The sequence below is a fragment of the Hypanus sabinus genome, chromosome 16 (genome assembly GCF_030144855.1).
Source record: "Hypanus sabinus isolate sHypSab1 chromosome 16, sHypSab1.hap1, whole genome shotgun sequence".
NCBI classification, from domain to species: domain Eukaryota; kingdom Metazoa; phylum Chordata; class Chondrichthyes; order Myliobatiformes; family Dasyatidae; genus Hypanus; species Hypanus sabinus.
Window position 1 is genome coordinate 41,672,285 of NC_082721.1, and position 16,406 is coordinate 41,688,690.

A 16,406-nucleotide genomic window follows, 5' to 3' on the forward strand; every position below is an offset into this window, starting at 1 on the left:
ATATTCATTTTAATTGTAATATTCAAGATGATTGACAATACCTTCAAATTTTTTGTAGTTCATAATTTGTTGAAGTGGTGAAATTTTTCATTTTTTACTTCTGCAGTTTCTGGCATCTCCAAGCCTGCAGGCTTGAAACCACAGTGAGCAAAACAGTTCTGAATCATCTTACTGCTTAGCACTCACCAACTATCAGTGACAAAAAATCACTGCTTTTTGAATGCAAACAAGTGATGCTATTTATAAGTTGTTTGCTCCAGGCACAGTGTTGTCTTTGACAGCCACACAATGTGCACGTGACTGATGAAAATTTTCAACAACCGTCTGCTGCCCCAATTAAGCAGCCTGGTGTCACAAATAAATGAAGGGACTCCCAGCTATTTTCTGAATTTGGTTTTGCTCTTTAAGAGCTGTCCCAAATAAGCGGCTGCCCTGATTAACTGATGGCCCAGTTAACCAGAATCCACTGTATAATATAAAGTTTTAAATAAATTTAACATTCATAACTAGTTTGTAGACTTTCAATTTATAGTTTGCAAGATACTATTCCTTGATGAGAGAATAATCTTAAAGTTGTGGCAAGCATTACTCACTGAGAGAACTCCAAAGTACTCAGGTTAACTTATCAAGAAACTTGGGAGGACAATGTGTTGCTTTAAGCAAACTGAAATAAAGCACAAACTCTGGAGGTATGTGTCATTATGACAGGAGGAAAGTGAGCACTCTCTATATGTCTCTGGGTATTGCACAATTTTATCACATACATCCACAGTGCACAGTAATGATATTTTTTATTGGAAGGCTGTCTTCCCCTCTTATTATGGCCTTCTTTTCCTGCTGCCTCTGCATGTATCAGGCAGCTGAATCAGCAATGCCACTGTCCCGTTCAAATTCTTGGCTGTGGATGACAGTAATAAGTCACAGAGTTGCCTCTGCTCTTCAATCCTTGAATGCACTTTGCAACTGAACAGTAAAGTCTGTGTGCTGAGTTGAATCAAGGTTTCAGAACTGCATCCCAACAAGCCAAGTTCAGGACCCCAAAGGCCCCTTACTTAAACCACCTCTCCTTTCCCTTAATCACACCTGTTCCCTCCTCACAACTTCCCTGCTTAACCATTCAATGCTGCAAGCAGGGTGAAGAGGGAAGAGCCTTAACTTAGTTCCCACATGATTAATTATCTTTCTCTGCTGAAGTATGATTTTCATTTACCATTCTGCCTTGTTCCATTCCCATCTTGAAATTGGAAACTTCCTCTCTAGAAAACCTTAGGATTAACATTCAACTCCCCTCAGACACAGATGGATCGCATCAGTAACAAGACTCTACTCCTCATAAGGTCCCCGAACTTCCCCTTCAAAGGTTGCTCATGTGGGGAATGCCCTGTTGAACCCAAGCAGAATCTGTCATACTGAGCCACAAATACACACAAAGGCTACAATCTGCATGTGCTTAACTCAAGGCCAAAAAAATAAAGTGAAGAGTTAGGTCCTTTATTCAGAAGTGGATGGTTAATAAAATATTCCAACACCCTTGAATTTTTGCAAGTGGCCTTATTTTGTTTGATAGGTGATTATCATGCTCTATGGTAGGAAGCCCATTTCACATTTTTATTTAAATTAACTGAGCTGGTGCCTCTGGCAAACACTTAAAGTTTTGTATGATCCTTGGGGCAGAGGGGATAATGTGGCAGGGAAGAAGTGGCAGTAGTTAGGGAAATTAATGAGACTGGTTCAAACTAATTCCATAAATTGGTGTGTACAGAAAAAACAGAGGTGGGTTCCAATGCTTTGGAGCAGGGGTTCCCAATCTGGGGTCCGCAGATCCCTCGGTTCATTGTAGGAGTCCATGACATAAAAAAAGGTTGGGAACCCCTACTTTAGAGAAACAGGGAAATCAAAGATGGATGTACCCTTTCTGAGAAACCACACTGAGAGGATTCCAGTGTGCTTCCTGTAGGAAAATGGGTTACTTGCAAATTGTTGGGTTTCAAATTTCAAGCCCTGATGGTGTAATGTTCTAACCACACATGACCCTCTTCTACTCCTCTCATTTCAGCCTTTTCATCTGGAACTAATGATTGAATTATAACATTTTTTGTTTCAGTGTTTGTTTTTTTAAGGTGATATGTTCGTTATGTCTTTTCACAGGCATGATGAGTCACCCACCAATTCCAATCACAGAGCTTGCCGAGCATACAGAGCACTTGAAAGCAAACGACAACCTCAAGTTTTCACAAGAGTATGAGGTAAAGTATGAATTACCTTATAAATTAATCTGTTGTGTCTGTAGCTCACGAGCTGTTTTTTAGAGAAGTCTGCAGATATTTACATTCTTTTGGAAATTGGGCACCAAGTCAAAACCACAACCACCTGCCAGTGTTTCTGAGCACTATTTAGATTAGAGAGTTTTAACTTTATAAATCACCACATTACACAGACTACTCACCAAAGGAGATGTGGACTAGGTTAAGCAATATGATCTTGCCAGGAGTAACAGAATACTGGATACCTTTGTTCACGTCTTCATTAAAATGGGTGAATTCTGAAGATATAGTGCAAGCATTTTGAATTAAGGATTCAAGTCACGACATAAATTGTGCATTTCCAAATCAAAACACTGGGATTTGTGCAGTTTATTTTTCATGATAGTGTTGAACATGGTTGGCACAGTAATCTTATTGATTCAATCCTTGCCCTGTTTGAGTTAAATTAGAAAATGGCTACATTCAGCAGATATGCCCATAATAAAGATCACAAAACTGGCCAAAATCTGGTTTGACTCTGGGTTCATACTCACTGTTTGAAGAATGAAGAGGGTTCTCACTGAAACCTATTGAATATTGCAAGGCCTAGATAGAGTGGACTTGGAGAAGATGTTTGTTATGGTGGTGGAGTCTAGGACAAGAGGCCACAAGAAAATGGGGTTGCAGGAGAAAATAAATCAGTCATCATTAAATGGCGGAGCAGAACTGATGGGCTGAATGGCTTAATTATGCTCCTTTGTTTTTTAGACTTATTTATCAGTGATTGCATGCTGACTTCACATAAACTTAACCTTGCTGAGTAAATCCAGAGCTTAAAGTTTTGAGGTGCCCTACAAGCCAGAAGCCCTCATCTCCAACTCTACACTCTGAACTAAGCGATCACCGTGAACAACGTTTGCTAAATGTGGCCACCCCATAACAGTCTCCTCTGATGGAAAGTGCAAACAGTTGGTTTCTGGGTCGTGGAATTTTTCCTGCAAACGCTGATGAAAATAGGATTAAAAGGAAGGAGAATAAATATTTGGTAAAGAAAAGGCAGCTTGGATGATATTTGACAAAGTGGGGAATGTGACTGAGAATGGATTCTTTCAAGAAATGCCAACTTATGGCAAGCAGAATAATTTATTTTTTTTTGAGGTCCTATGATTGTAAGAAGGTGAAAAGTAGGATTAAGGAAACACTTTGCACTCACTCCCTTTCCAGCCATCAGGACAAAAAAGCAAAGGGGAAGGGTTGCCATGGTGACGTTCGGGATTAGCACATTAACACGCCATATCAGAGGATCCAAACATACTTTGAAAACTGTTGCTTTATTTGTGCTGACAGGACTAAGAGTCTCTCTATCTTATTAAAGAAGAATTGGGAATGTCATGCGGGAGAAGTGAGATGTATGATTGGCTGCTTGCTGTATCAAGGCTCCATAAATGTGGAGGGCAAACCAAATTGTGAAACAATACATTAAAAAAGGGCACAAAGAACGTGGTGGTGGTCATATTCCAGATTTCTCACTTATTTCCTGATTTATAGAACAGTACAACACAGAAATAGGTTATTCAGTCCATGTTATGTGTACACAATGCTGAATTAAGCTAATTCTTGTCTGCCTGTATCTAGTCCACTCCTTTCATTACCTATTTAATCATGTGTCTATTTAAAAGCTTCCTAAACGCCACCATGCTATCTCCTTCCACCATCCCTGGCAGCCGTTCCAGGCACCTACTGCTCTCTGTGTAAATAAACTGCCTCACAAATCTCCTTCAAGCTCTCCCCCTCCAACAATAAATGCATGTCTTGTAGAGTGTGACATTTCTAACTTGGGAAAATGTTTCTGGCTGTCTATCTAACTACTGTATCCATGTCTCATAATTTCATCAGATCTGCCCTCAGCCTCAGACACTCCAGAGAAAACAACCCAAGTCCAACCTCTCATTATACCCCATACCCACTAATCCAGGCTATATCCTGGTAATCCTCCTACACCATTTCCAAAGCCTGCACATCCTTCCTGCAGTGGAATGACCAGAAATGCACACAATACTCCTAAGTTCAGCCTAACCAAAGTTTTATACATTCCACTTTTTATCCTTAGCTAATGCAGTAAAAGCTGTGGGAGACTCAAGGTTTGTGTAATGAGCTTAAAGCAATCTCAAATCAGACTTTAGTGGAGTTCATTCAGCAGCCGGTTATTGTCCCAAGTTTGACAGAGTCACCACAAATTAGTTGCCTTGGGAAATTAAATCAATACGGAAGCAATGCTACATATTGGTACATCAAAAAACAGTGAGTTTCTTTCCACATCTAACCATTAATACTCAGTGAAGTTACTTTACATAACACCTGTCATCTTGCTGAATATAATACTCACAGAATAAAATATTGAGGCAAAAAAGTGTTCAGATCACTGTTAGTCCTTCACAATACACTGATGTAAAAAAATACTGCTTTTGACAATGATTAGTGAGGCACAGAGAGATCTGTATTTACTGACAGATACCTTTATTGTTTAAACTAACAAGTACATGAATTCATACACTAAATAGCTCTGATCTCCAGTCGAACAGAAATGATCTCCAGTCGAACAGATTACCTGAAGTATCATTGTGTTTTCTTTAAAATATTGATCAAGCCCAGCATGTCTAGCTCACAAAATGGAGGATAGAGTGCCTTCAATAAATGGCAGCCTCTATCCCCAAGCATGCGGCAAGAACAAAGACAGTTAGTTTGTCTGCTTCCCACTATCCTTGATTTATTTGAATTCACTGATTTGTAGATTGTCATTCTTTCTGGCCAACAATATCATGATGTGTTTACAGACAGCAAGTGAGTGGGAACTTTCTCTGAGTGTGTCAGGGGTAAGACTCATAGATTTTAAATAATCAGCAGAAAAATGGAGAAAAATTAAGGCAAATTGTTTCATAAAGTCATTGGTTATGGCTGAAATGCTGTTTGAAAGCATGTTGGAATCACATTCCATTAGAAATTCTGGGAGATAAATGAACATGCGTACCAGAAAAATTAATTCAGTTTAAAACCTGAGTGTAGGACCTAACTTTGAAAGTGTTCCTATCCGTACAATGGGTTGAATAGCCTCCATTTGAGTATTATGATTCTATTCTTTTTTTGGGCTCAGGAATCTTTTATTAAAAGGCTAAAAGGATCAAACCTTTCTAGCTGGCTTCTTCCACACTTAGTTTGTAGATCTTAACAGTCATATTTAACGTCCTTTAAAGAACAATATATCTCCCATTTATAGTCCAAACACATGCTTGAAGCCAATTGAATGTGAAAGACTGGGAGTAGTACGTTGAGTATCTTAATGGAAGGTTTCCCCTTTCTCAAATACTTTTTGCAGATTATTGTAAAATGATGCCAAGCTCCAGTGAATACATTCTGGTTCTTTCAGGATACGTTGAACACAGATACTTTCATGCAGTTAACTGACTGGTTTACCTCAGCATTTAAGAAAACCCTTGCATAGCAGCTTAGTGGCAAAGCTTCAATGCTACAGTACTGCTAGGAAATTGAAGCAATAATCTCCTAGGACAGAAACGAAAACCTTTCTTCAGACTATTCTTTACTTTGACTCCAGTTCTCCTGAGTCAGTGATAAAGACTATTGCTGGAAACTGGTACAAAATGACTGGGAGCAAATCAGCAACCCTTTTACCCCTTTGAATTCAGTGAAAATTAGAACAGAAAAGGTATAAAATGAAAAAAGCAGATTCTTTGAAGCACTAACACATTTTAATAAATGATTATAGATCATAAATGATAATGAATAAAATGGTAGTGAATATTGAAATTAATATTGTGGCAAGATGGTTGAATAGCAGATTAAAGGAACAGTAAGGTATTTTTCCCGTTTTTCTCATCTTCACTTCCCTTTCTCCTCTTTACTTTCAATGCTTTAGTCAATTGACCCAAGCCAGCAGTTCACGTGGGAGCATTCAAACATGGAGGTGAACAAACCCAAGAACCGCTATGCCAACGTGATTGCATATGACCATTCCAGAGTTATCTTGGCACCAATTGAAGGTAAGTCTCCAAAATGTTACCTTATTTGCAAATTTCTGAATGGGATATCCAATGTGGGGTTTGTGAGGAAATTGGTACTATACTTTTTGACCTTTAAATGTAAAAGAGTAAGCAGTCGATGTTTTGGGAACAAGACTCTTCTTCAGGATCTATAATAATTAATCCTGAAGATGGTTCTCAATCTGAAAAATTGACTGTTTACTTTTTTCCATAGCTGCTGCTTGACCTGCTAAGTTCCTCCAGTATTTTGTGTGTGTTGCTTTGGATTTCAAGCATCTGCAGATTTAAAGTGTTTGTGACCTTTAAATGCGGTTTAAATCCTTTATTCTGAGATGTTGTCCATTTTTTTTCTCAGTCAGCTTGATATTCTGTATTTCCAAAAGGAAGCAATATTAGTCTAGGCACAATTGAAGATGTCTCTTAAGAGGGTGAACCCTCACAAGGGTTCAAGGATGTCTTCAATCTCTCACTGCCTCATTAAGGGTTCTCACCTGCTTCAGAAGGGCACCAATCATGCCAGTGCCCAAGAAGAGCAGGATGAGCTGCCTCAATGACTATCACCCAGTAGCACTCACATCTACTATGATGAAGTGCTTTGAGAGATTCCTGCTGCGTGGCCTATCACCTCAATAAGTCTACAGTGGATGCAATCTCACTGGCTTTCCACTTGACCTTGGATCACCTGGACAACAGTAATACTTATGGCATCCTCCTGTTTATTGATTACAGCTCAGCGTTCAACACAATCATACTCTTGGTTCTAAACAACAAGCTCAAAAACCTGGGTCTATGTACTTCCTTCTGCAACTGGATCCTTGACTTCCAATAGACCACAGTCTGTATAGATCAGAAATAATGTCTCCTCCTCACTGACAATCGACACTAACACAACTCAAGGATGTGTGCTTAGCCCACTGCTCTACTCTCTCTACACCTATGACTGTGTGGCTAGGCACAGCTCAAACACCATCGATAAATTTGCCAACAACACGACTATTGTTGGTAGAATTTCAGATGGTGATGAGGAGGTGTACAGGAGTGAGATGGACCTGCTGGTTGAGTGGTATTGCAACAACAACCTTGCACTCAAGGTTAGTAAGACATAGGAATTGATTGTGGCAAATCAAAGGAACACACACTAGTCCTCATCAAGGGATCAGAAGTGCAAAGGGTGAGAAGTTTCAAGTTCCTGGGTGTCAGCATCTCTGAAGATCTATCCTGGGCCCAACATATTGATGCAATTACAAAGAAGGCATGGCAGTGGCGATATTTCATTAGGAGTTTGAGGAGACTTGGTGTGTCACCAAAGACTCCTGCACGTTTCTACAGATGTACCATGGAGAGCATTGTGACTGGTTGTATCAGCATCTGATATGCAGAGGCCACTGCACAGGATTGGAAAAAGCTACAGAAAGTTTTAATTTCAGCCAGCTCCGTCACAGGCACCAGGCTTTCCAGCATCAAGGGCACCTTCAAATGCTTCAGAAAGGTGCCATCCATCATTAATGCCCCATCACCCAGGATATGTCCTCTTCTTATTGCTACCATCAAGGAGGTGGTGGTACAGGAGCCTAAGGACACGCACTAAATGATTCAGGAATTGTGATATATAGTTTTTTATTATTATGTATTGCAATGTACTGTTGCTGCGAAACAATAAATTCCACGGCATATGCCAGTGGTATTAAATCCGATTCTGATTCACTTCCTGCAAAGGGGTTGCAGCAAGCGGTTTGATGGATTATAGTAACTCACTGTGATCCAGGTTCAAATCCTTCCCGAAACAATGTAGTTCATCATTGTTGTACTGTGGTCATATTTTCCTGCATGCAAAGAAATTACTTCTTCAGTCATAGGTTGGTTTATTTGACACATATTGGACAAGTTCTGTGAAGATTGTGACTCTTTAGTGTGTCTGAATATATTCCCAGATTCACCAATTATATATTGCATTTGTTCCATGTCATTGCGACTTGCCATTTTATTTATTTTATTTAACATGGGTTCTGTATTAATATAACGTTAATGATTATTGCATTTTGCTTTAGTAATCTGCTCATCTTACGAAGCATCCTCCTGGACCATATGCAAGCCCCAGGAACTGGCTGCTGGTTCTACTCTTCCTTTGATTCTCCTCTCTTTTATCTGCTCCTATTATTCCAAATCTCTCTCTTGCACTTATTAGTTCTCCTTTAGGTCAAAAGCTTTGATATTTGACATTCTTTTTGGAACAGTCTGATCTTGATTGCACCACGTCCCCTTTGTATTTACTGTGTTCTCCACCCCGGTGGCTGGGGACCACAGCTCTACCCAATGGAACCGATCAATGAGCCAATCTCAACTTCCCCTTCATCCCTAAATAAAATCCCCAAGTCTTCTGAATTCCCACTTTACTCTGCTGTCCAATATTGGTTGTGTAGACCAACGATGGATATTTATCAGTGTTGGTTATTCAGTTCATTAGAGAAGGGAATTGCTGAAAAATGCCATGAATTCAGGCCTGAAGTTGAGTCTTTCTTGGGTGTTATTTTGGGAATGCTACAGGAGATTTTTATCTAGACTAGCCCCTGCATTTCACAGCCATTACATTAACATTTTAAATTGAACTGATAGCTGATTCCGGGAACTTGTACATTTGATGTTTATCTCTGGATTTTTAAGTATTTATTTGTCCCCCTCTGCCTACTCTGAAGTACTGCTATAGCTGAGAGGGTGATCAGGGTGGGCAGGTGAATCAGGGAACCAGCTATTTCTCAAGAGCAGTTCTTGCATGTGGAAGGGCAACACACACAAAACACTGGAGGAGCTCAGCAGCTCAGCAATATCTGTAGACAGGAACATACAGTCAATGTTTTGGGCCTGATGAAAGATCTCAGCTCAATGCATCAGCTGTTTATTCTCAGCCGTAGAGCTGCCTGGCCCGTGGAGTTCCTCCAACATTTTGTGTGTGTTCCTGCAGAATCTCTTGTGTTTGTGTTTTAGATGTAGCAGGGCTGCCTGGGCTAAATTCCACAAAGTGGTTTCTGAATGCCTGTTTTTCTGAATGTGAGAGTCAGCAAGAGTAACTATGGCACTGTACAGAAGTCTTAGGCACATATATAGAACTGGGGTGCCTAAGACTTTTGCACAGTGCTGCATTAATTTTATGTATTGCACTGCACTTCTACCGCAAAAAAAAAAGAAATTTCATGACATATGTAAGTGATGATAAACCGGATTCTGATATGGGTCTCTATGTGGACTGAGAGTGGGAAGGGGGCAGGGAGAGGGGAATCATGGTTGGAAAAAGGAGAAGGGAGAGGATAGGGAGTGGGAATAGATAGATAGATAGATAGATAGATAGATAGATAGATAGATAGATAGATAGATAGATAGATAGAGAGACAGACAGACAGACAGACAGACAGACAGACAGACAGACAGACAGACAGACGGACAGGCAGACAGGCAGATATACAGAGAGGCAGATACATAGATAGATAGATAGAAGGCCAGAGTGACCTTCATTCCCTGTAATGATCGATAAACCAATTGTTTGGAATCAAATGACCTGGCTTGGTGTCTCAGAACTGGGTGTGTCTGCACCCGCATCACCCCAGCCACTGGCACTCCTTCCCTACCACCTGTCCCACACCCCTCCCTTGGCGCTCCAATCGCACCATTCCCAATATGCTTCACTCTCGCCAGATTTGTAAATGTACTCTCCAATCCATGTTGACAAACACTGTACTGTGCACAAGTCTTATGCACCCTAGCTTTATATACGTGCCTAAGACCTTTGCGCAGTACTGCATGCCTAGATAGTTTTCTTCTCTTTGATGCTGCATTTACTGTTTGACCTACTGCAACTGTAGATCTGTGGGTGTCTGTGCACATGAGCATGCCAGATCACTGACACGCATGTGAACATGTATACATAATATATATAATAAATACATGTTCACACATGTATGTGTGTGTATGTATGTATGTGTATATACATATATATATGTGCTTGTGCATCCGTGTGTATCCTGATGCATATAGCCACATCAGTTTTTGAATGTGTATGCATGCAGAATATGTGCATGCCCTTGTGTCCAAGCGTCTGTGTGTTTGTGCCTCAGTTTTATATTGTGCCAAGCTATTTATTCTCTAGAGCGTTGGAGGGGATGCTCTGGTGGTTTGTCGTTGGAATTTGCATCAGTTGATGCAGTAAATAGATACAGTCAGTGTCTCTTTACAACTCAGATAAAAGTTGGCATGCAATTGTGTTAACCAGGTACAGTGCCCATTTGGCATCAGACTCTCTTAAATATTGAACTACGAGGCTGGTTAGATGTAAGTCTTATTTGCTGCAAATTTAATTCATTGTCAGATCTTTGCAGGATTCTCTCTGAACCTGACTACACTCAGCATTGAGTCAGAATATTCTGTGACACAGGAAATGAATGGAAGGAGCTTGTTACTGCCAGAGTTTAATTTTTGGACAGCTGTTTAAATGATCACTGGCACGTGAGCAAATTCAGAATGACATAAAGAATGTGAGAGAGGGATGGGAAATATTCTGATTATTTTAATTAAAACTGAGATGAGTCTAAGAGAAACTGATTAAACTATTTTAATATAATTGTGGTACAGCTGGCCCATTATGCAGAATACACGTTCACCCATTAGCTGAACTTTTGTACTGTACTGTTGGAGGTTTGAACAATCTGATAAGGGGAAAAGTTGCAATTTCTCCCAGCATTTTCTGCTTTAATTCCTTCCATCACTTCTTGTTGCTAGATTGTGAATGCCTGGCCTAATATACCATCATGCTTCTATTTGGGTGCTTCATTATGTCATTTATTTAAAGGAATGCACCTATATTCTCATGAGATGACCTTAACAGAAAAGTTTCCATTAAATGAGTTCAAGGCTATTTATAGTTAAACTACTCATCGGCTTTGCCTGTGCAATTTTGCTACTTAAAGTGCATCTCAGCTTTTACTCAATAACTACAAAATGGCATTTAGCTTAATTTCTCTTTGCCATCCCTCATGTTAAAATACAAATCAAGAGCAACATGCCAAAAATAACATCTGTAAAGCCATAACAATGACAAACTAGATGCACTGTCAGTAAATAAGGGACAAAGAATGCATATCAATATGTGGTACCACATAAATCTGGTTGCACTTTTTTTCTCTTTTATTGAGGAGCTTAGGAGAAGACAGACACATCAGTGGGCATGACTACAATTGACTTAGGAGAGATGGTATAGCAAATTATAAGCTGTAGTTACCAGGCTCCAAGTTTATTTTATGCATGGTTGTCGACCTTTGAAGGAAAGGGAGAAAATCGAAACTGAGAGGATTAAAGAGATCCACAGTTTTCAACTCTTGTAATGAGTTTCAGTAAACCATGAGTCTTGAAGTGACTGAACTTTGGGAAGTCCTGGGGAAATATACCAGTAGGTCAGGAGCAGATGGGAGGCAGGCAGAATCTGAGAGGAGTACTCACTGTGAAGGTGTGCATACTGGGACTGGACATTGCTTGAGCAGAACACCTTGAGGTATCCCTCATTAGTGCGACTTTCTCCAGTATCCTTAAGTTCTAAAGTGCATTGTTGATGGAAAACTGTTGTTCGTGTCAGGAAAATGAAGGACGGAGATAAATTGACCAACACATTTTGTAAATTGGCAATTTGTATCATATTTCTTAAGCTCGGAACTGATTGGTAATTTGCATATCAGCAATGATGTGCTTCTTTAAGACAACATTGCAAGAAATTTTGATCCCATGGTGTAGAGCATATTTACGCAATAGATTCTTAACATTTAATGAAGTCTATTGAAGAATGTGCACACTTTTACATGTTAGGAGTTAAAACAAAATACTGAGCAGTTGCTTATAAAACAATTCTTAAGAGGAGACAGCATTAAAGTGAAAAAAAAGCAGAAAATGCACAGAATGGCCAGGCAATGTTGTGGGATAGGAAACAGAGTCAACTAATAAAGTGTTATTCACCTGAAACTCTTAACTGTCTCCCGCTCCACAAATGCTGCCTGACCTGCTGAGTGTTTCTGGCCATTTTTGTTTTGGATTTCTAGCATATGAATTATGTTCTTTCACTAAGAGTAACAATTAACCAGTGTTACTCATATTATTTTGGGTGGCGGAGGGACAATATGCCTCTACCAAATAAAAGCACTCCTTCCCTCCACTAGCCTGCAGGTCACCCTTGGGCAAGGTGTAGCACCTGCTTGGCCCCCTGATCAGGGTCATGTGAAGCCATGGTAATGGATGGTTGTATGAGCAGATGGTACCCATCACAACTCGTGAATATGCGACCACTGATGCCAGGCAGACGATCTCTAAAGGGTATTGATCATGGCTGGGGTCACCCAGCTTGCAAAGACACTGCCCAGGAGAAGGCAATGGCAAACCACTTCTGTAGAAAAATTTGCCAAGAGCAATCATGGTTATGTAGACAGACCGTCATCTACCACATCATACAACACAGAATATAATAATGATGATGACTCATACCATTATTATTTTCAGTTTCTTTCTGCATTATGAGATTGAAAATTGATTTGGCCAAGAGTAAATTTCATCTGCAACTGTTTCCAAGTCAAATCACACCACTCAGAAAATTCACCCAATTACTCTCATCCAAACTCCATGTCAGGGTGCTCAGGATATTAATGCCCTGTACCCTGCTTTTAGATCAGTGCAAAGAAACCTGGACTCTGTTGTCATTAAGCAGACTTGGAGCAATGTGTTCTAAGTTCACAGGCCTGGACTTCCAAGTAAGGAATAATTGTAGCCAGTTTCCCACCCCACACCTGATACCACACCCACCTCGGTCTTCAAACTGCTGCTGAATGTTTACAAATAACAATCCCCAAGTAGAGTGCTGATTCAAGTTCTTCCAATGATCTAGAAAGAGTGCTGTTTCCTTTGCATAGCATCCTCACCATATCCCTAGCCACAGGCTCAAGCTTCCTAACCCAGTTAGCTCGCCCAGTCTGACAGTGGCAAAAAAACCCTTTGTTTCACAACCTTCCAGCTGCACATCAGACTCCAGCAACTAAGTGACTCATTCTAAAATCAGGCAATAAATGAAGGGCCAAGAAGAAGGTTATGACATTCTGTGCAACAATATTGAGACAACTGTATAATCAAAACAAGCTACTCGGAGCAGTTTTCTACTACAGTAGCCGAGCTTTCCAACCTACTTGTTACAAGTACAAAGCTTGCCGTTTACTCCCATTCAGAAGACTGCAATGCACTTGTGTGACTTATTATGCTTTAGTGTGTAAAATAATGGGTCCAGGCACTCACTCCTGCCAATATCAATGTGTCCACTTTTGAAAATAGACATGTTCTCCTTTTCCATCCTCCTTCTCTCCACACACGCTAAAACTTCTGAAGGTGCTGAGATGAACATCTACAATTGCAATCATCATTGTTTATGCCAAAGATTCCCAGTTTGCTCCATCATGACAATGCTTGCTTTTTGTCCTACAGACAATATCCTATTCAATCTAGTTGGCCGTAGCTAAAAAATGTACATCAACTTTTATTAAATTACTGTAATTTAATTTTTAAAAAGCAATAGAAATAGCAATGGCTATAGCAAGAGGTTAAAGGTCAAAGTTTTAAGGTGGAATGCTTAAGAGCAACGTGAGGGGGAACTACTTCACTCACAGGGTGGTGCGAGTGTGGAACGAGCTGCCGGCGGAAGTGGTGGAAGTGAGTTCAATTGCATCATTTAAGAGAAGTTTGGATAAGTACAGTACATGGATGAAGAGGTATAGAAAGCTATGGTCCAGTTGTGGGGAGATGGGACTAGGCAGAAAAACAGGTCAGCCCAGACTAGATGGGCCAAAGGGCCTAGGTCTGTGGTGCTGCGCTGCTTTATGTCCAAATCAATGCCAGAGTTTCTTTCAGTGTGCAGAAGCAAGCTGACAACACAGAAAAGCTTGGAGTATCTTTTAAAGTTTCACTGATCTATCACAGAACTAATTTCTCTGTGATTTACACTGCATGTTTCTGGGAAAATGTAATGAGGAACCTTTTGTCAGTCAGGGAATTGATTGTCTTGGAGGTTCAAGTAATTATAGCCAATGGCCATTCTGGACCAGGCTTGGAAATTACTTAGCCATGACAGAGGAAGCTTGTAGGGATCAGGTCGTGCATCATAATATGGATGATGAATTGGAACACTCAGCTTTTGAAAAAACATGCTATGGGGCAACATAGTAATATACTGGGCCCCAATCAATTTAGCAAATGACACTGACTAAAACTGGCTTTCATTTACGACAGGAAGGCTTCAGGTGACCTTTGGTGACTCTCCATTAACTCTTTGAAAACTGTTGAGCCTGAGGTATTTAGTTTGTCCATTATTTCATATTTGGCATAAATATATTTTTCCCTGTCAGAACATCACACTGCTTTGTACTGCTATGTGGCCGGCCTGAAATGTGGTCTGCTGTTAGTTAATTTTTCCTCCATAGCATCTTAGAAATAAAACACTTCTTTGTTCTTCCTTTCACTTTCCTTCTTTGGCATATTCTGGTCAATATACTTCACTGCTTTCCTGAAGATGTCAAGAGACAGTCCCAAATGAACTATCATCTTTCAGATACCTCGCTGAATTGCCATTCATTGCATGACTTTGAGAAGTTGGAACTTGTAGTCTGTTGGTCAAGTTCAATAAGCTGAGTTAACATTTGCAGCAATGTGCTCTGAAAGAACTTGTATTTAACTATTGCCTTTCATATTCTGACCTGAAAGGCTTTGAAGATAGTATTGTTCACTACTAATGTTTTGTAGGTAGTACTTTTCATTGAGAGGGAAATGGAATAGGTAAGTGGTGTAGAGTACCCCTGTAACCTTACAATAGACAATAGACAGTAGGTGCAGGAGTAGGCCATTCGGCCCTTCTAGCCAGCTCCACCATTCACTGTGATCATGGCTGATCATACACAATCAGTACCCCGTTCCTGCCCTCTCCCCATATCCCTTGACTCCGCTATCTATAAGAGCTCTATCTAACTCTCTCTTGAATGCATCCAGAGACTTGGCCTCCACTGCCTTCTGGGGCAGAGCATTCCACATATCCACCACTCTCTGGGTGAAAAAGTTTTTCCGCATCGTTGTTCTAAATGGCCTGCCCCTTCTTCTCAAACTCTGGCCTGTAGTTCTGGACTCACCCATCAGCGGGAACATGCTTCCTGCCTCCAGTGTGTCCAATCCCTTAATAATCTTGTATGCTTCAATCAGATCCCCTCTCATCCTTCTAAATTACAGTGTATACAAGCCCAGTCGCTCCAATCTTTCAACATATGACAGTCCCACCATTCCAGGAATTAACCTTGTGAACCTATGCTGCACTCCCACAATAGCAAGAATGTCCTTCCTCAAATTTGGAGACCAAAACTGCACACAATACTCCAGGTGGGGTCACACCTGTACAGCTGCAGAAGGACCTCTTTACTCCTATACTCAATTCCTCTTGTTATAAAAGCCAGTTTGCCATTAGCTTTCTTCACTGTCTGCTGTACCTGCATGCTTGCTTTCATTGGCTGATGTGCAAGAACACCTAGATCTCATTGTACTTCCACTTTTCCCAACTTGACTCCATTTAGATGGTAATCTGCCTTCCTGTTCTTGCCACCAAAGTGAATAACCTCCCATTTATCCACATTAAACTGCATCTGCCATACATTTGCCCACTCACCCAACCTGTCCAAGTCACTCTGCATTCTCATAACATCCTCCTGACATTTCACACTGCCACCCAGCTTTGTGTCATCAGTAAATTTGCTAATGTTACTTTTAATCCCTTCATCTAAATCATTAATGTATATTGTAAACAGCTGCAGTCCCAGCACCGAACCTTGCGGTACCCCACTGATCACAGCCTACCATTCCGAAAGGGACCTGTTAATCACTACTCTTTGCTTCCTGTCAGCCAGCTAATTTTCAGTCCATGTCAGTACTCTGCCCCCAATACTGTGTGCCCTAATTTTGCCCACTAATCTCCTATGTGGAAATTACCTTCAATAACAAATATACTGCTCTGGATACTGTTGGGAGGGACACCTTACCAAGGGAAAACTGCAGTGACCAA

At 40.5% G+C, this 16,406-nt stretch overlaps 1 protein-coding gene across 16 annotated transcripts in view; it reads left to right on the forward strand.

Moving 5' to 3' along the window:
- LOC132406245 (receptor-type tyrosine-protein phosphatase S-like) overlaps nt 1-16,406 on the forward strand; it is a 475,477-nt gene that overhangs the window by 403,274 nt on the left and 55,797 nt on the right. For all 16 annotated transcript variants that reach the window (XM_059991616.1, XM_059991623.1, XM_059991621.1 and 13 more), the window contains 2 exons: nt 2,149-2,246; nt 6,175-6,298. In XM_059991616.1, coding sequence (XP_059847599.1) covers nt 2,149-2,246; nt 6,175-6,298 — 222 coding nt within the window. The remainder of the gene's footprint in view (nt 1-2,148; nt 2,247-6,174; nt 6,299-16,406) is intronic.